The sequence below is a fragment of the Myotis daubentonii genome, chromosome 9, assembly GCF_963259705.1.
Source record: "Myotis daubentonii chromosome 9, mMyoDau2.1, whole genome shotgun sequence".
NCBI lineage: Eukaryota > Metazoa > Chordata > Mammalia > Chiroptera > Vespertilionidae > Myotis > Myotis daubentonii.
Window position 1 is genome coordinate 48,898,111 of NC_081848.1, and position 20,856 is coordinate 48,918,966.

Sequence of the window (20,856 nt, forward strand, 5' to 3'; positions counted from 1 at the left end):
CCCACCCGCCATGTTCCCTTTGGCAAGCTCATCCAAGCAGCCCCTTCCTTTCCTGCTCTTTTCAAATCCCTTTTCCTTATGGTGCTCTTTTCTGTTTTTATAACGTACGTATGCACGTGTGCATTTAGGAACACAAAAGAGGAAAAAACCCCCAACTTTTTCTGAGAACTGTCTCCTTTTGCAAACTCGTGGTATTTGTTCTCCTCTCCATATTGTTCAGATTTGGTCTTGGATGGGAGAGGTGAGGCACTGTGCCTGGTGACCTAATCAGGCTGGAACCACCCAGCAGTAGTTATCCTAGCATGCAAGCACCGTAAGAACCTTCCCAGGACATCTGGCAACCAGGTTCATGGAGTACTAGTATGTGGGACATTTGAAGCACAAGAGCTCAAGTTGCTATTAACAGGTATTAGTGGAACTGTTACAAGGACGCCTCTCTTCCGGAGTTGGATAAGTTTAAAAGCTCCACCCGTTCTATTAGTAAGATAGGCGGAGTGACTGGCTGGGGTCCTTGAGATTTTCATGCAAGCCCAGAAACACCAGGAAGAGCCCCATAACCCAGGTCAAACCCTTCCTAAATTGCAAACTGACCCTCAGTAGCTGCGGGTTAAAGGAAAGGTTGCTGGCCTCAGCCGGTTTGTTCAATGGTTAGAGCATGGCCTGCGGACCGGGCCGAAAGATCTCGGTTCCATTCCAGTCTGGGCACATGAGGGAGGCAACCAATGGACGTGTGAGTGTGTCTCTCTCACATTCACGTTTCTCTCTCTGTCTCCGCCCCTCCCTTCCACTCTCTAAAAATCAATGGATCGGGTGAGGATGAACAACAGCAACGACTTCTAAACCCGCTTTATGCCTCGTCTCTTGCCCCCAGAGCCTACGACCTGGTAGGCATCCAAAAAACGTTTGTGAAATGAATGAATCAACTTCCCTCAGAAGCCCTTCCCTGTCCGCCCCCTCCCCCCCATCCTCTCCCTCTAGGGACTGCACTGGCATTTGAACTCCCGCCGGCGACACTTCGGGGTCTTGCCTAGTCTCCTGGTGACCTCGCCCCGGGGTCAGGACCAGGCGCCCCCTTTCACTGCGGGGCACCGCTGGAACCGGGCAGGGTGCTCACTCGGACTCTCACATTCTCCCTCGGGATGGAGGCTCTGGTTGGAGGGGCACCCGAGCACCAAATGGCCCGAGCTGGCCTGGGGAACACTCGGGGGCTGCGGGGTGCTGTTCCCGGCCCCCGCCGGGACGGAGGTCCGCCCCGCACGCCCGCCGCAGCCCGCGGCTCCGGGAGGGCGCCCGGGGGGCGGGCCCCGGCGTGGGCGGGACCTGCCGGGGTCAGGTGACCGTCGCGGCGGCGGAGGCCGAGGGTGTGGGACGCGGAGAGGCTGGCTGCGCAGGCTGGGCAGTCCGGGAGCACGGCCGCGGCCATGGGGGGCTTGAAAGACGAGCTGCTCAAGACCATCTGGCACGCGTTCACCGCCCTGGACCTGGACCACAGCGGCAAGGTGTCCAAGTCCCAGCTCAAGGTGGGCGCCCCGCCGCCCCTGCCCCGGCCTCCCGGTGCGCGCTCCTCCGCGGGGTGGAAGCGGGGTCCGCCGGGATGACTCCCGGGAGGGGCGGGCGGCGGGCGGGAACGCAGCCCCGCGGCCGGCGCAGGGTTCGTTTCCCACTTGCCCTGGGGCAGGTGCGCTGCGTTAGTCCCCGCTGGGCTCCCGGGGAGCCGCGTGGGGTCTCTAAGCCGCGAGCCCGGTTCTCTGTTGGCGCGGGAGGCCCCCAGAAGTTTCAGACTCGCGGAGGGCGTGGGAAGCCCCCTTGGGGAACCGGCCCAGAATCTACCCCTTTCTCTGGGAGAGGAAGGGACTTGCCCACGATCACCGGGCAGAGACTTTCACAGCGGGGCTGTCCTCAAACCGGTCCGCTGCGCCCAAGGCCACGGCGCAGTTCCGAGAAGGCAGAGTGCCCCAGCGCCCGGCCTCCGTCGGCCCCCTCCTCCCTCGGGGGGCTTTGGCGATGGGGGGCGCTGTGTGGTTTGTGCGGAAGAACTCCCCACCCAGCGTCCTCGGGTCTGGAACTACTCGAGCGTGTGCGGTGTCCCCCAGGGACCCGAGCTCCCGGGAGAGCGCGATCTTTCTGGCACCCTGCAACAAGCCACTGCTTTTGCAGACTCTGCGGCGACTGCCAGATATCCCATGGCTAAGTGAGAGTGTAAGGTATAAATAAAGGAATGCTTGTAAAGCGAGCCACCCCCAGCAGGGGAAGTGGCGCTGAGCCAGGAGGCTTTGGCAGCGCCGTGAAAGTGTAAAATATGGAAACGGACAAGAAGAACCATTCACAGGCGTTTTCAAATATACACATTTTGGATCAGAAGGTCGGGTTTTCTTAGCCTCTTCTGGGAGTTCATGTCTGAAGGTTGGGTGTGCTTTGTATAGTCTGTGCAGTAGTCAGGAGGTTCTATGAGTAGTGGCTTTTGTGCCGGTAGGATTTAGCATTCTCCCTGGGTTTCTTTCGCACGCCTCTCTTCTTATTTATAAATTCATACCCTGAAGGATCCACGGAAGTCTGGGAGGGTCCACAGAAAGCATCCAGTTAATCTTTATTTTACTTGCTTTCTTAAATTAACACAGTAGAATTGACATTTTTGGTGTATAGTTCTGTGAGTTTTAACACATATAGATTTGTTTAACCACTTCCCAAGTCAGGTTTCCATCAGTCCTCTTATCCCAGGAAGCTCCTTCGTGCTGCCCCTCACCCTCAACTGCGGGCAGGCAGTGATCCGTTCTTAATTGCTGTAGTTTTGTCTTTTCCACAGTGTCATATAAATGGAGTTGTACAAGTATGTAACCTTTTGACACTGGCTTTTGCTTTTTAAAAAATAGTTTTATTGATTTTTAGAGAGGGAGGAAGGGAGTGGGAGGGAAACATTGATGTGCAAGCCGAACATCCATTGGCTGCCTCCTGCAAGCTCCCTACTGGGGATTGAGCAGGCAACCCAGTCATGTGCCCTGACCCAGAATGAACCAGTAATCTTGGAGTGCTGGGGAGGACACCCAACCAACTGAGCCACACGGGCCAGATGGACACTGGCTTCTTTTTCTTAAAAAAACCCCCAAAACACACCATTTAAAAAATTGATTTTGAGCCGAAACCGGTTTGGCTCAGTGGATAGAGCCTCGGCCTGCGGACTGAGGGGTCCCAGGTTCGATTCCGGTCAAGGGCATGTACCTGGGTTGCGGGCACATCCCCAGTGGGAGATGTGCAGGAGGTGGCTGATCGATGTTTCTCTCCCATCGATGTTTCTAACTCTCTATCTCTCTCCTTTCCTCTCTGTAAAAAATCAATAAAATATATTTAAAAAAAAATTGATTTTGAGAGCGAGGAAGGGAGAGGGAACGAGAGGTAGAAACATTGATGAGAGAGAATCATCTATTGGCTGCCTCCTGCACACACCTCACTGGGGATAGAGCCCACAACCCCTGGCATATGCCCTGACCGGGAATGGAACCATGACCTCTGGTTCATAGGTTGAAGGGAGCTCAACCACTGAGCCACACTGGCTTCTTTTACTCAGTGTAATTCCTTAGCGTTTAATCTATGTTGCGTATATCAATAATTCTTTTATTGCTAAGTAATATTCCATTGTATGGATGTACCATAGTTAATCCTGTCACCCTTGAAGAACATTTGTATTATTTCTAGTTTTTGGTGATCATGAAAAGAGCTTCATTTTGCTCTTTACTGGTTTTATTTTTATTTTGAGAATACTTTTATGAAAGCTGGGACAGTGAAACAAGGAAGGGCTTACGATAGAAGAAGCTACAGGAGAGAGAGGCAGGGTCACTGATAAGTCAGAGAAAAGGGGGCCTTGGAAACAGGTTCAAAAGGTTAGTCTGGAAGGAGCTGTCGCTGCCCTTTGCTCTTCTGATTGCAAGTTTCATGGGGACCCTTAGAGTTTAAGAGATGCTCACCTGAGAGGGAGGGAGAGTATGCCACTTTTTACTTTTAATTTACCTGAATCCCTCTATGTATGTGTGTATGTATGTATGTATGTATGTTAATCCTCATTAGAGGATCTTTTTCCATTGATTATTAGAGAGAGTGGAAGGGAGAGGGAGACACACAGAGAAACATGGATGTGAGAAAGACACATCAATTGGTTGCCTTCCGCAGGTACCTTGACTAGGGTTGGGGATTGAACCTGAAACTGAGGTATATGCCCTTGACTGGAATCAAACCTGGGACCCTTCAGTCTGAGTACTGACTCTCTATCCACTTAGCCAAACCAGCTAAAGCTGTGCCACTATATTTAAAGTAGTTTCCTGTAGATGTTATATAGTTGGGTCTTGTTTTTTAATCTATATTGATAGTCTCTGTGTTTTAATTGGTGTATTTGGACCATTTACATTTAATATAATTATTGATATGGTTAGATTTAGGGCTACTATTTTATTGGTTTCAGTTTGTTTTATCTTTTTTATTCTGTTTCTCTTTTCCTTACTTTTATTATTTTATTTTTATTATTTTTTAAAAAATATATTTTTATTGATTTCAGAGAGGAAGGGAGAGGGGGAGAGAGATAGAAACATCAACAATGAAGAAAAAAAAAAAAAGAAACATCAAAGATGAGAATCATTTATTGCCTGCCTCCTGCATGCCCCCTACTGGGGATCAAGAGCCTGCAACCTGGGCTTGTGCCCTGAATGGGAATTGAACCATGACCTCTTGGTTCATAGGCTGACTCTCAACCATTGAGCCATGTGGGCTGGGCCCTTCCTTCTTTTAGATTATTTGAATATATTTTAATATTTCATCTTATTATTTATTTATTGATTTTAGAGAGCAAGAGGAAGAGAGAGAGAGAGAAGGAGAAAGAGACAGAGAGAAAGAGGAACATCAATTTTGTTGTTCCACTTATTAAAGCATTCCTTGGTTGATTCTTATATGTGCCTTGGTGTATCCTTGGTGTATCAGGACAACCCCTAACCAACTGAGATACCTGGCCAGGGTTTAGGATTCCATATTAATAATGAATTTTTTACTATATTTATTTGTATAGCTTTTTAAATAATTGTGTTAGGGATTATAATATATGTACCTAACTTTTTACAGTCTATTTAGAATTAATATTTTACCACTTTAAGAGGACGGTAAAAACCTTATCACCACATAGGCCACTTTTACCTCCCTGCTTTATTTGTTGTTGTCATATTGATTAATTTTCATACATTGAAAACCACATCAAACGATGTTAAAAAATTTCAACCATTGTTTTTATTTTAAAGATCTTTCAAGAGAAGAATAGTATTTTTTCTCCCAGATACTCCCAGATTACTTCTTAATTTTATAGATAAAGCTTCTGAGATGTTTGGTGACTTGCCCAAAGTCACAGTTGTAAGTAGTAGCTAAATTTAGAACCAAGATTTTCAAACTCTTCTTCATTTTTTTTCTCTTCCAATTGATTGCACATGAGATATTTTCGGTTACGTTTGTTATGCTCCTTAATTGTCCTTGTGGTTGCTATTAGAAGAAGTGTTCAGATTATTCTTGACTGCAGGCTTGGCAGGAAGTATTCAAATCCCAGTTCATAGTTTTCATCCACAAGATGCTGATAATGCAACTGTGCAATTGTATTTTTTCTCTTCCTGTCTACTTAACTGAGAGACGTTGGTATTGATTTAGTTCTGTTCATCTTGCTAATGTTCCTGGATTTGAAAATATAAAAAGAACAACAACTTTTATTTATGTCTTTATTTGTTTTGACTGTGACATTTGATGTTCATTGATATATTGGCTAGGCCTAGGGTTTTGCCTTAATTTGTTCATTCATTCATTTGTTCATACAACAACCTTTTGTGTGTTTACTCTGTGTAAGGTACCATGATAATTTCATAAAAAGATTAGTATTTGTGAGTTCTTCATAGTTAATATCTCCTGGGAGGGTATATAGTAGGGCCTCCCCCCCAACTCCCATCTGTGGTTTAACTTTTCATGGTTTCGCTTTCCAATGTTTTGGTTACCAGTAGTCAACCATTGTCCAAAAATAGTAAATTAAAAATTCTAGAAATAAACAATTCATGTTTTAAGTTGCCCGCCGTTCTCAGTAGTGTGATGAAATATGATTGATGTCATGTCTCTCCCCCCCAACCCCATCCAACCCAGTTCCTCCCCCCACCATCCAGCCCAGTCCTGCCCTGGACATGAATCTTTTGTTTGTCCAGCATATCCACGCCATATACACTATCTACCTGTTAGTCCACTTAGGCGCCATCTTGATTATCAGATCAGTTATTGAGAGAGACCACATTCAGAGAACTTTTATTACAGTATTGTTGGAAGTTGTCCTACTTTATTATTAGTCATTATTAGCTGTTCTATCTTATTATTATATATTTTATTATTAACATCTCTTACTGTGCTTAGTTTATAAATTAAACTTTATCATGTGTATGTTTGTATAGAGAAAAACAGTATATATATGTAGAGTTTGGTAGCATTCATGGTTTCCGGCATCCACTGGGGGTTTTGGAATGTATCTGCTAATTACAGGGACTATTGTAATTGTTTCATAAAATAACAGACTGAAAATTACATATCCAAAATGATATTACATATCCATTTGATCACTTTGGAAAAACTATGGGCATTCTAAAATATTTTGACACTTGTCAATTTTAGACACAATGAATGGATACATTTACTAATTATTTAATGAACATTTAATGTGCTAGATACTGTGCCGAATGCTAACTGTAAAGGTGGAGGGAAAATAAATAAATATTCACCTTTGCCTTCAAAGAGTTTAAATTTGGTAGGAAAATGATCAACTATTAGAGAATGCTAGATATTTATAGATATAGATAGATAGATATCAGACAGTTACCCTATCTTTAAGAAATGTAAAGTCTGGTTATAGAGATAAGAACTACAGAAATATTGCCCTAGCTGATTTTTAAAAAAAATATATATTTTATTGATTTTTTACAGAGAGGAAAGGAGAGGGATAGAGAGTTAGAAACATGATGAGAGAGAAACATCGATCAGCTGCCTCCTGCACACCTCTCACTGGGGATGTGCCGCAACCAAGGCGCATGCCCTTGACCGGAATCAAACCTGGGACCCCTCAGTCCACAGGCCGATGCTCTATCCACTGAGCCAAACTGGTTAGGGCTGATTTTTTGTTTTTTGTTGTTGATGATGTTAATTCTCACCAGAGGATATTTTTCCTTTTTTTTTTTTTTAAGAGAGAGTGGAAGGGAGGGGGAGAGACAGAGAGAGAGAAACATCGATGTGAGAGAGAGACACTTCGATTGGTTGCCTCCTGCATGTACCCCAACCAGGGCTGGGGAACCTGCAACTAAGGTATGTGCCCTTGACTGGAATCAAACCCGGTACCCTTTAGTCTGCAGGTCGGCACTATTCACTGAGCCAAATCAGCTAGGGCGAATCAGCTAGAGCACCCTGCCCTTGCTGGTTTTCTATATGATTTTTGTTTTTGAGGTCTTTGTTGGGTGGATATTTAACTGGTACAGGATCTGGTAGTTGAAGCTTGGAAAAAGGAGAGAAGATTCATCAGTGTCCTTTGGGGAATGGCTACAGTAGGTGGTGAGAGAAAGAATAGAAGATAGGGGACTAGAACCAGAAATAAGAACACTTTATTATTATAATTACTAGAGGCCCATCTGGCCGGCCTGCCCCGATGGATTGGGCTGGACCGGGGAGTGGGGGGTGGGGGGGTGGGGGGTGGGGTGGGGAGGGGCCATGTGCAGTTGGCCGGCCAGTCCTGCCCCTGGTCCAGTGTTACTCAGAAATACATGTAATTCCAAGAACATAAAAAGATGAAACCTATTTATTATTTAAACATGTACATAAAAAATAAACTTTTTGAAGAGTTTACATATCTACATGGTACAAAAATTCATAAAGTTCAAAAGGGCATTCACAAAAGTGAAAAGTTTCCTCCAACATCTGGCCCTACCAGTTCCCTGTCCTGGAGGTAACCATTATTAGTAGTTTCTTATGTTCCTTTCAGAGATCAAAATGTACCTTAGCAGTACTCTTGCTATTGTAAGTGTCCTCATCCTCTCAAGTATAGCAAAATCCAGTGATATTTTTGCAACTTCTATTATAGCTTCACTCTGCAATTGTGGTTGCAGGGTGAATTACATGTCCGTGCTGGAAATGTCTTGAAATAAGCTTATTGGCTCTGCACTGTATCCTGCTCTTGTTAAAAACCCAGGGTTTTGTTTTGTTTTGCCCTTTTGAAGTAAAAGGGCCTACAACGAGTGAGGATCTAAATAAAAAAATTTTTTTTTTTAGGAACAACAAGGGTAGTTTGAATCTTATTTGTTTTTCAATGATAGATTTTCAACTAAATGGTTTTATTCTTTGCTTTGTTGATGCTTTATGTATCTTGTGAATAATGCCCTGTGTTCTGTTCTCATGTAGGCATTTAGCCTCAACATTTTCTAACCTTGCTGGTTACAAAAGTAAACGAGCCAGGCCAGCGGTGAGTGGAAAACACAAAGGAAGCAAGAGGCAGTAAAGGGCTTTTATTGTGTGAAGCACAATGTAAAAGATATGGTTGATTTTTGTGAACTTGGCATGTATAGTATTCCCTCTCTAATCTTTAGTGATTTTGTTTCTGTTAACCCCTGCTGTAAAAGTGGTTTCTGTTGAGGAACGAAAAAATCTAATTTAAAAAAGTGGGGTTAGGGGATTGGAGTCATGAGTGAGCCATTACAATCTGTAAATATTTTTTTATATTTCACCGAAACAAAACAGAAAAGGTAGCTCTCCAAATAAAGGGCATATAAGAGACGTTAAAAACATTTTAAATAGTAATCATGGATCCTGGGTTGTTTCCTTTCTCCATTTCTTACTTGCTGGAAACTTTATGTGGGAGAGCTTGGAAGTTTTTTTTTAAATACACGTAAACTTTTGCTTTAATCAAAGGTAATATGCAACCGTGAGGCGCTTTCAGTAGTGTGCAGCCCTGTCTTTCTACTCTTGTGACTCAGAGCTTGTAACCTTCCTGATCCCCATTATGTGTTTCCTTTGGGGTCTCCCTGCAGTCCCAGAGGTGCACAGCTGGAAGCTAGAGATGAAAGAGGCTTTGTGTAACCTTTCCCCACTTACTGTTCGCCCTCTCCATTGAGTAGGTACTTCTCATTCCCTCGCCACAGGAGGGTTATTATAGTCCCCTCAGTGGAATTCAGTACATGGGAACTTGGTGGACTCCCACTTGCATCCTCAGTCCTTCTTACGTGTGTCCCATTCCTTCCTACCATATAAGTCTAAGGTAGCCTTTTGCCTCAGCTTTTTTCATCTTCACGGAAGCTTCATTTCATAAATGTATTTTTCTGCTCTGCTTTATTCTTCTCATTCTACTTTCAGGTTTGGTTTTTTTTTTTTATACTCAAAATCTGTGTCTACTTGCAACTGCAATCCTCAGCAATTAATTAATTAATTGTAGAAAGGTATTTAGGAGTAAATCTACATGTACATGAATTTCATAAAAGGGGATCTTGTAATTAGAGAGAGATTTCTGCAACATTAGAAGAACCAATTTTTAAAAAATATATATATTTATTGATTCAGAGAGAAGGGGGGTAGAGAGAGAGAGAGAGAAACATCAACGATGGGAGAGAATCATTGATCAGCTGCCTCCTGCAGGCCAATACTCTATCCAATGAGTTAAACCAGCTAGGGCGAAGAACTAATTTTTTTAAATCTTAGGGGTCTCTCTCTTTCTCTCTTTAAAAGAATAGTTTATTGATTTTCAGAGAGAGAGGAAGGAACAGAGAAACATCGATGTGAAGGCACAGCATTGATTCACTGCCTCCTGCACAACCCCCACTAGGGATTGAGCCTGAAACCCGGGCATGTGCTCTGACCAGGAATGGAACAGGCAATCTTCTGGTGCACGGGATAACACCCAATCAACTGAGCCACTGGCGAGGGCCATCTTAGAACTCTTCTATGTCCTCTGTACTGTTTGCTTTTGTAGGAATGATTAGCTTTATGATTGTGTTGGATTGGGACCAGGAGAGTGGTATATGTGGGCCTGGTGTACCAGTCAGAGTGACACCAGTTAGTGGTTCTGCTCACATGGACAACTGGCCAGATGGTAGAAGCTATTAATGTTTCACTGGAAAACAGCTCTGGGAGGATGGAGCAGTCTTTGCTTTACTAGGTAGCACATCCCATCACTTCTTTCAGCTCACAGGATGATGGATATCTCAGCCAGATTGCTGTTAATTGGGAGTTGAGAGCAGGAGCTGGTGGCCAGCTGACTTAACTCTCAGTGACTTTCTTCAGTGATGATTGGAGGAAATGCTGTTAGGTAATGGGTCAGCAGACTGTTAGTAGATAGAACTAGACTGGGATTCTGAGATTCTGTGCCTCGGTGACTTTGGGATATTTGCTTCTTGTGTGTTAAGATTATCTGTTAAATGGGAATAAGACGACATTTAACAACATGCATGCTTGCACAGATGCAGCTCACAACCTTTATGTGTGACAACAGAACATTTGCTAGCCACCTATTTCCTACCTAACAATAATGTTAAAGAAAATTGATCTATAAAACATTTTATGAATTTGAAGGTTTTAATTTACTGAGCACCTTTTGTTAGGGACTCTGGGGGAAGAAATAAATATACAACATTGTTCCTTACCTCGAGGAGTGTATGGTTTAATAAAGAAGATAATACATGAAATGACTCCAATAAGACAACATAGAAGCAAATTCTACAGAGAGTGGAAAACGAGTGCTCTAGACCCTGCTGTCCAATACGTTAGCCATTAGCCACATTTTGCTATTAAACATTGAAAAGTGGCTGGTCAGCCCTAGTTGGTTTGGCTCAGTGGATAGAGCATTGGCCTGCGCACTGGAGGGTCCTGGGTTTGATTCCAGCCAAGGGTACTGCCTGGGTTGCAGGCTTAATTCTCAGTAGGGGGTGTGCAGGAGGCAGCCAATCAATGATTTTCTCTCATCATTAATGTTTCTATCTCTCCCTCTTCCTTCCTCTTGGAAATCAATAATATATATATATATATATATATATATATGAACAGTCATCTCTTAAAAAAAACAAACAAAGAAAAGTGGCTAATCAGAATTGAGATGTGCTGTAAACATAAAATATACACTGGATTTTAGAGACTTTCAGTACAAGGAAAGAATGTAAGATATCTTTCAGCAGTTTTAAAATATTGATAACATGTTGAAGTTATAATATTTTGGATATATTATTAAAATTAATTTTACCTGTTCTCTTTTACTTTTTAAAAATGTGGCTATTAAAAATTTCTAATTTCAGCCATAGCTGGTTTGGCTCAGTGGACAGGGTGTTGATCCATGGACTGAAGGGTCCTGGATTCCGGTCAAGGGCACATACGTTGGTTGCAGACTCAATCCCCAACCTTGGTTGGGGTGTGGGTGGGAGGCAACCAATCTATGTGTTTCTCTCTGTGTGTCTCTCCCCCTCCCTTCCACTCAAAAAAATCAGTGGAAGAATATCCTCGGATGAGGATTAACAACAAAAAAAAAACAACCATATATTCATAAATAAGCATAAATACCCTCATAAACAGAATAAAAAGCCTCATTTCTCATTTGGAAGACAGAGCATTGTCTTTTTTTTACAACAAACAAACATTTTTATTGATTTCAGAGAGGAAGGGAGAGGGAGAGAGAGATAGAAACGTCAATGATGAGAGAGAATCATTGATTGGCTGCCTCCTGCATGCCCCTACTGGGGATCGAGCCTACAACCCAGGCATGTGCCCTGACCAGGAATTAAACCATGACCTCTTGGTTCATAGGTTGACGCTCAACCACTGAGCCACGGCAGCTGGGCGACAAAGCATTGTCTTTAAAATTTTTTTTTAAATTTCATATGTGTTTTGCATTTTATTTCTATGTAATGCAATATATAAAGCTGCTGTAGAAATAGAGAAAGAAATGAAGTCAGTTGTAGACAAGGAACGTTTCATGGAGGAGATAGAACATCAGCTGTTTCTGGAGGGAATGGGACAGATCTCTTGACTAGTAGAGTCACAGAAGGATGGCAAGTATGGTGATGGCTTTGTAGATAAGAGCAAGAGCCCAAATCCAGAGTATTTGTGAGCAGTGAGGAAATACTCTAGGTGTAGAATGTTTGTTTTGAGGCGTAGTAGAAAATATGGACTTATAGGGAGGTAGGGTCATATTTTAGATTTTTTTTGTTCTTGCACAGAATAAATCATTAATATAGGGTGTCCTCAAAAAATGTATACACACTCTGAGTGATTATAAAGTCAGTGTTTATTAACATGCAGTTTATTTTAAAAATTTAAAAGTATCTACAGGAACGAATAAATTCTTTGTCAATGCCTGTTTTCAAACCGATGACCAGTCGGTCCAGGCAATGCTGATAATGCAAACATCAAGAATCATTTCTTTCTTAATTTGTGCACCCTCAATTTGCCAACTGGTGCCAGTTTTGTACTGTAAACTTTATCTTTTGTGCATCCCCTTAAAAGTCTAGTGGATAAATTTTCTTTGTTCGAAGCTTAGTCTGACTTCACCAATTATTTCAGATCAGTTAAACCTGAAAAGGAGTGAAAATTAAGTAAGTTATCAGCTGTGAAAGTGTGTATACATTTTTTGGGGACACTTTGAATAATGTTTGAAGGTAGTTTTCAAACTTCCAGTCGTATTTTAGGATGAATTTTCTTTGGTCAAAGCTTAGTCTGGCTGAAAAGAAAGAAGCATCAATTGAATTATCAGCTGTTAAAGTGTGTATGCATGGTTTTGGGACACCCTGTATATATTTGTTGACCGACTATGTTAGAACGAGTAGTTCAGAACTGATCCTGTAAAGGGGCAGTTAAAATTTTGGGGTAGATATAGGACGAAGGTAGAGTTTTGAGATTATTTTGGTGATGTGGGTGTGATGATTAGAGGTGAGAGGCTAGAGGTGGAGAGACCAATTGGGAGCTGCTATGAAAGTTGAAGAGTAAGTTGACGAATGCTGGACTGGGATGGTGGTAGTGGGAATCAAAACAGATGCGTTTCCTACCCTTATAGAACTCAGTCTTGTGAGCGATACAGACCAGCAGTTCACATATAGTGAGATGAAGCAAGTACACAGTGCTGGGAAACCCAGAGGAAGGGCACCTACCTCGCCTGCGGTGAGGATTGGAGGAGGTAGGTCAGAGAATGCTTCTAGAGAAAGAGACATTTGTCACTGGCCTCAAGGGATGTGTGAAACTCCTCTGTAAGAACACTTAGGATGAAAGATTTGGAAAGTAAATCGGAGGAACAAAAAAAGGTGTCAGGAGGGAGCACTGCTTGGAGAGCCAGGAGGCTTGGGTGGCTATGGAAGTTATTTCTCCGTGCTGGGCTTCTGTTTCCTCGTTTATAAAATATGGATAGAGGATGAGATCTTCAAGGTTTAGCCTTCTGATTTAACTTTGTTAGTAAGCTCTTTTTAAGAAGAGAATGAGAGAAAGAATCCAGGGCTGGAAAACTGGGCTTTAGGAGGTGTCCAGATCGGGAGCATGAGGAGGGCAGGAGGTGGCCCCATGAGGGCACCTTGGTAGGGGCAGGAGGAGAACTGAGAAAATAGCATGCCCTGGGACCAAAACGGTTCTAAGATGCAGGGATGACCCCGATGGCGAAGTGCCAGAGGCCTGGGAGCGTGCCTTGTTCAGAGGTGTGTGCCCTAGGTTGGGTTCCTGGGAAGCAGAGGCTGAGGCAATGTTGAGAATACCAAAGGGTTACTGGGGAGAAACACTGATGGGAAAAAGAGAGGAAGCAGGATTGGGAAAGCTGTCAAACCGCAATGTGGACTTGACAAAACTGGGAGCCCTGGAATGCAGATAGCCTGTTAGAGGACCCCGTGTTGGGGAGAAATGATACCACCACTTTGCTCAGTCCTTGGCTGAGGTGGACTCTGGAGGCGCTAATAGCTGGCGCTCTCAGCTAACCACAGTCCTTGTAGCTGGGCTGCAGTTCCTTTTTGTTTGTTTTGTTAATCCTTACCCGAGGATATTTTCCATTGATTTTTAGAGAGAGGGGGAAGGCAGGGGGAGAGACAGAGAGGGAGAGACATATCGATGTGAGAGAGACACATCAATTGGCTGCCTCCTGCAACCTGGGCATGTGCCCTGACTGGGAATCGAACCATGAGTTCCTGGTTCATAGGTTGACGCTCAACCACTGAGCAACACCGGCCAGGCATGAAGATTCTTAAATGGGATGCATTTAGCTAACACTTGTTGAACATCAGGTACCCTCTCATCAGGCTTTGGTATTGTACAGATGGATAAGATACAGACCTTGCCTCCTGCACACATCCTGACCAGGGCTGGGGATTGAACCTGCAACCGAAGTACGTGCCCCTGACCAGGAATTGAACCCTTTGGTCCGTAGGCTGATTCTCTAACCAATGAGAAACTGGCCAGAGTGCAATATTTCATCTTTTTAAAAAATATTTTTATTGATATCAGAGAGGAAGGGGGAGGGAGAGAGAGAGAGAGAGAGAGAAAGAGAAACATCAATGATGAGAGAGAATCACTGATTAGCTGTCTCCCACACGCCCTACACTGGGGATCGAGCTGCAACCTGGGCACGTGCCTTGACCGGGAATCCAACTGTGATCTCCCGGTTCACAGGTTCGTGCTCAACCACTGAGCCATGCTGGCATGGCTTTCATCTTTTTTATGGCCCACTAGTGTTCCATTGTATTTATTGGCCACATTTTCCTTATCCAGTCAGAGGAGACGCAGGTTGTTTTTATGTCTTGGCTACTGTGAATAATGCTGCAGTGAACATAGGGGTACATACATCTTTACAAATACAAGTCTTTTCAATATTTTGGGGTAAATACCTAGAAGAGATTTCTGGGTCATATTGTAACTCCATACTGATTTTCATTATGGCTGCACCAATTTACATTCCCGCCAACAGTGTACGAGTGTTCACTTTTTTTCACATCTTCTCCAACACTTGCTATTTCTTGTCTTATTGATGACAGCCATTCGAACAGGTGTAGGGTGGTATCTCACTGTGGTTTTGTTTTGCATTTCTCTTATAAGTAGTGAAGTTGAGCATCTTTTCATATATCTGTTGGCCATCTGCATATCTTACTTGGAAAAGTGTTTATTCAGGTCGTTGGCCCATTTTAAAATTGAACTGTTGTTTTTTGTTGTTGAGTTGTATGAGTTCTTTATGTATTTTGGATATTAGCCCCTTATTGGAGGTATCATTTGCAAAAATCTCCTCCCATTTGGTTGCTTGTCTTTTTTGTGTAACCTATTTTTCTTTTCTTTTTTTTTTAAATATATTTTATTGATTTTTTACAGAGAGGAAGGGAGAGAGATAGAGAGTTAGAAACATTGATGAGAGAGAAACATCGATCAGCTGCCTCCTGCACATCTCCCACTGGGGATATGCCCGCAACCCAGGTACATGCCCTTGACCGGAATCGAACCTGGGACCCTTCAGTCCGCAGGCCGACGCTCCATCCACTGAGCCAAACCGGTTTCGGCTGTAACCTATTTTTCTTAAACAGTGTGTTAAGGTATCAATGCACGTAGCTACAGACACCATTATTTTTAATGGCTCTAGACTAGTTCACTGTGCTGATGCATCGCGCTTTGTTTAACCATGTTCTTATCCACAAATATTTGAGATGTTTTGATGTTTTCAACCAGGGATGCTGCTGACCATCCTATAATACATAGGACACCTCCTCTTGCTCCCTGAACAAAGAATATCTGGCCCAAAATGTCAATAGTGTTGGAGAAAACCTGCTCTACACTTTCTCCAGTGTTAGGGTGTTGGCAATCTCTACTCCCCTGTGTGTGCTCAAACACCAGTAAAAAAGTAATTGCTTTTAAAATTGGCATTATTTTGATTACTAGTGAGGGCAAGTATCTTTTCCTATCTTTATTAGTCATTAGTTCCTTTTGTGAATTTTCTATTCATGTCTGTTGTCCGTTTTTTTATTAGGTGTTCATTTTTTACTTAATAATTTCCAAGGGTGATTTGAATATTGGAGCCACTAGACTTTTGTTGGTTTATGGTCTCTCTCTCTCTCTCTCTCTCTCTCTCTCTGGTGTCTCTTTTTAAAGGGAAGTTTACAATTTTTTATAATGTGAAATTTGGCAGTATTTTCTGAAGAGGGCTAAGTTAATGAGTTACCCAAAATAACTTAATAAAAGCGGTTCATTGAGTATGTAATCCATTGGCATCAACTGTAATTGAGAGGCATATATTCTGTGGGCAACATCGCAACAGATGGTTTTGAGTTAGATTTCCTGCCTTAATCTGTCCGTAAGTGTTATGCTCCTACCAAATTCTCCCTTAGCTCTATGCTGGTCACTGTGAAGGGTACGGAAGAAAAATATTAGACAGGGTTTCCTCCCTCACTGAGCTGTAGTTAGATATTTGAGATATGAAACAATTTAAATGCTGAACAGGAATTCAGTGCACGGGGCAGGTGGTGGTGGGGCAGCGAATGTTTCCCAGAGTTCGTGAGGTTTCCCAGTAGTGAAGGATATGATGAGGCAGAAGGGAATGTTTCCAGCACAGGGCATCATGTGGGACAGGCACTTAAGAGACCTGGGTTCTCCTCCCTGCTTCGGCACTAATCAGTGTGTGACTGAGGCCAAGTTTCAGACCCCAGTCTTTTTATCTGTGAAATAAGGAGATAGCAGTAGGCTGTTTCCTAAGATTGTTGTCATTATTAAAGTACTAGAGGCCCTGTGCATGAAACTTGTGCACTTGGGGGGGGGGCAGTCCCTCAGCCTGGCCTATGCCCTCTCAGAGTTTGGGAGCCCTCGGGGGATGTCTGAGTGATGGCGTAGGCCCGTTCCCCACGGACATTCTTTTTAGTATATTTTATTGATTTTTTACAGGGAGGAAGGGAGAGAGATAGAGAGCCAGAAATACCGATGAGAGAGAAACATCGATCAGCTGCCTCCTGCACACCCCCCACTGGGGATGTGCCCACAACCCAGGTACACGCCCTTGACTAGAATCAAACCTGGTACCTTTCAGTCCACAGGCCGACGCTCTATCCACTGAGCCAAACCGGTTACGGCCCCACGGACATTCTTTGCGCTGCTGTGAGGCTCCTGTCACCGCCACTGCACTCACCAGCCATTAGCCTGGCTTCTGGCTGAGCAGCGCTCCCCCTATGGGAGCGCACTGATCACCGGGGGCAGCTCCTGCGTTGAGCATCTACCTCCTGGTGGTCAGTGTGCATCATAGCAGCTGGTCGTTCTGCCATTTGGTCAATTTGCATATTAGCTTTTTATTATATAGGATTATGGCTTTACTGTTTATGGAGAATTTTTGGAATTTGTTTGACATTTATTGAGAGTCTTCTGCATTCTGGATAGCATGTGAGGTGCTGTGGGAATGCAAGTATGGGTAAGACATGGGCCTTTCAGAAATTTATAATATGGGAGAGAAAAATTATGTGTGGTAGTGTAAAAAGAAATACAGAGTGCTTCAGAAATAATATTTGGGTGGTGGAGGCTTTAGAAAGGCATGACATTTATGTTAGGTAGGGGTAGGAGCATAGGGCTGGAGGAGGAAAGAGGGTGGTGCAGGGTTTGTTTGGGGTACAGTGGAGTCAACTTGTTGGGCTAGATTTGTACAGAGGGTGCAGAGGTTAGGAAAAAAAATAAGGCTAGAAAGGTAAATTGGGGTTGGCTTGTTGAGTGAGTTAAATGTGGAGCTCAGATACTTACTTTGTCACTGGAAAGGGACCGAACTGAAGTGGGTGTGTCCTGGCCTGGTCTGGAATGTGTGGGTTCTTGACTTCGTGGAGGAAAGATTTCACGATTTGAGTCCAGGTAATTTTGAGAGTACATTTATTAAAGTTGGGGGCAGTGAAACAAAAGGAAGGGCTTAAGAGGCAAGATCCTAGCAACAGGAGTGGGCCGACGAAACATGAGGAGGAGTTGAGTCTATGCTAGGTGCCTTGGGCCTTTAGAAAGAAAGTCATGGAGGCCGACGAAGTGAGCCAGCTGAGTTTCGTGGACTCCGGAAACAATTACAGAGGCAAAAGGAGGCCCTTGGAGACAGATTCAGGGGGTTAGCCTGAGACAAGCTGCTGCTGCCTGCTGCTCCCCTGCTTGCAAGTCTCCTGGAAGCTTTAAAGCTTAAGAGGAAGAAAGTGAAGAGACACTCCTGAGAAAAGAAGGTGCCGGGGGAGGTGCAGGTGTGTTCAGGGAGAATGAGCCCTGGCTTCTTTGTCTTAAGAGTTTTTATCTATTTTCTAAAGGTGGGAATTTTATTCTCATTCAGAATATTCGCCAACTTTCCAGGTGTGTCCTTTGATATACTCATATATGAAAATTAGTGTATGGAGGGAGCAGGGTCATTCTCTGGTCAGTTTCGCCTTCAAGGAATGTCACTGGAGAGGGACCACCGGGATCTGGAACCCAGGCTGGTCTCCCCGGCAGGGTCTGGAATGTGTAAACCACTTGCTCCTAAGTGCCTTTGGTTCGGGAAGATAAGACCTTGCGATTTATGGTCTGGCTGTACATTGCTCAGCCTTGGTTAGTTATCTGTCACAGTTTCCCCATTCCCCTTGCCAAGGAATTTTCCCAGCTTCTTACTAACCTGCCTCACGTAGGCTTTTGATGAATTTTAAACCAGAAGGTAATGTGGTATAAACAGCAGTTGAAGATGAATTTGGTAAAAGTGTCTGGAATGGCGATTGGTGGCATTCCCATAGCAAATAGCCTGAGTGAGCAATGACTGAGATTTCTGAGGCTGAATATAATAAAGATTTCAGGGTGGGGCAAAAGCAGGCTTACAGCTGTGAGAACGTGAAGCACAGTGTTCGTATTTAGAATTATTATACTAACACTGTGTTTCACGTTCTCACGGCTGTAGACCTACTTTTGCCCCAACCCAAACTTAAAGCAAGCAAGCAGGACTTAAGCAGCGACAAGCAGGGTGAAGGATATGATCAGGAAAGGGAAAATGACTCCCTGAGATAAGGGGCGGGACTTCTGCGAAGACAATGCTCTGAAGGCAGGGCCTCGCACGGGGAGGAAATGGGTCATTCTGGCTCATTGTTAGGAGGAGTTTTCTGGTAACTTGCCATTAGCTTGAAATTTTATCAATCAGAAAGGAATTTTCATGTTTTAAAAAAAGATTGCCCATTATGAATTATTATTCTGTGAGTGTGTCCGTTCAGATAAGCTTGTTGGATTAGAGCTCTCCGCCCCCCTCTTTTTCAGCGTTGAATTGTGCCCATTATGCACATCCTGTAAAGGGAAACTGTGACTAGGGGGGCACGTTTCAGAGGACCTTTATAATCTGTACATCTTTGGGAGGGAGGAGGGTAAAGATTATGCACTCATGTGTGTTAAAACACTGTTAGCTGTTCATCATTCTTGATTTCATTTTCATGATAGTTGGAGCAAAATGCTTAAGAAGGGTAAATGGCAAACCACCGAACAGGAACAGACCACACAAGCAGGGCTCATGCAGCTAATTAGTCATCTCTTGTCAGCCCAGTCCCTGCAGAGCAGCAGACAGCTAGGAAGGAGCTGGAGAGATGAGTTTCTGGCATGGTGATGGATCTATTGTAGTAACAATAGTTTATTCTTCAAATCAGGGGAATGAGAGCAAAGTTGCTTAGCAATCACGTGGGTGCTAAAAGAATGGCCTTTGGAGGAACAGGCATTTAAAGTGGGATATATTGCCCGGCTGGCGTGGCTCAGTGGTTGAGCGTGGCCTTATGAACCAGGAGGTCATGGTTGAATTCCTGGTCAAAGCACATGCCCGGGTTGCGGGCTCGATTCCAGTGTGGGGCGTGCAGAGGCAGCCGATCAATGATTCTCTCTCATCATTGATGTTTCTATCTCTCTCTCTCCCTCTCATTTCCTCTCTGAGATCAATAAAAATATATTTAAAAAAATTAGCATCAACTGCTGTTTAAGCTTATGGAGTGTTTGCTTCTTGTGACTAGATTTTATTCTGACCTTCAAGATTTTGGTTTTTTGATACATTTTACATTTTATTTTAGAAAAATATGATCTACTGTCTAGGCTTGTTAAAAAATGCTGATAAAAAATTTTAAAAAGTTTTAAAGGTAGCACACATTTTTTTCTCTCTCTTAGTAACAAAACCTTTTCAGTTACCTATTCTTCAGTTTGTTGTTTTGTTTGAAGAAGACTTCCCTATTCTAGGCCGTACTAACAATGAAGAAAGATGAATTTCTGATCTAAATTATAGTTCTTTTGTTGAATTCATGAAATATGTTTGGGTTGATAGTTAAGGATTGAGCTTTTAAAATTTTAGAGATGAGTCCACCTCATTTTGCAGTGAGTATACAGAGACCAAGTGATTAAGTAGCAAAATATTAAAATATTTAAAAAGGGAAAATGGCAAACCACTGAACAGGAACAGACCACGTGAGCAGGGCCAACACTCAGGTCTCCTCAGATAGGAGGTTGTGCTTTCCTCAGAATTTGCTTAACTAGATGAAGGTGGTTTAGAAAATTGTCACTGAATTCAGCTATCCCTGTATTTAACGAAAGTACTGTCTTATTGTCCAAGGCTGAAGTCTGAAGTTCAAATCTAAATCTTTTTCAGCGAGGCCAGCGAATTGAACTACCTACCTACGAAAAACGATGTTCCATATTACTAGAGAGTGTTGCACTAGGGATGAAAAAAACCTGAGTTTTAGCCTCAGTTCTGCTAAGTACTGTAACCTTAGTCAAGAAAAACAAATTGAATCTCTTTGAATTGAATCTCTTTGGCCAGTACTCAGCAGCTGTAAGGTAACAAGGATGACAATATAGTGTTCAGGCCTCCTGCCAAGACTCTAAGTTGGAGGATCTATGAAA

The 20,856-nt window shown here is 43.4% G+C and overlaps 1 protein-coding gene across 2 annotated transcripts in view; it reads left to right on the forward strand.

The window, feature by feature from the left end:
- Positions 1 to 1,333: 1,333 nt before the first annotated feature.
- SWAP70 (switching B cell complex subunit SWAP70) overlaps positions 1,334 to 20,856 on the forward strand; it is a 66,339-nt gene continuing 46,816 nt past the window's right edge. Inside the window, exon 1 of one of the 2 annotated variants that reach the window (XM_059708869.1) lies at positions 1,334 to 1,520. In XM_059708869.1, coding sequence (XP_059564852.1) covers positions 1,422 to 1,520 — 99 coding nt within the window. In that variant the 5' untranslated portion in view covers positions 1,334 to 1,421. The remainder of the gene's footprint in view (positions 1,521 to 20,856) is intronic. The other variant, XM_059708868.1, reaches the window with a different exon arrangement.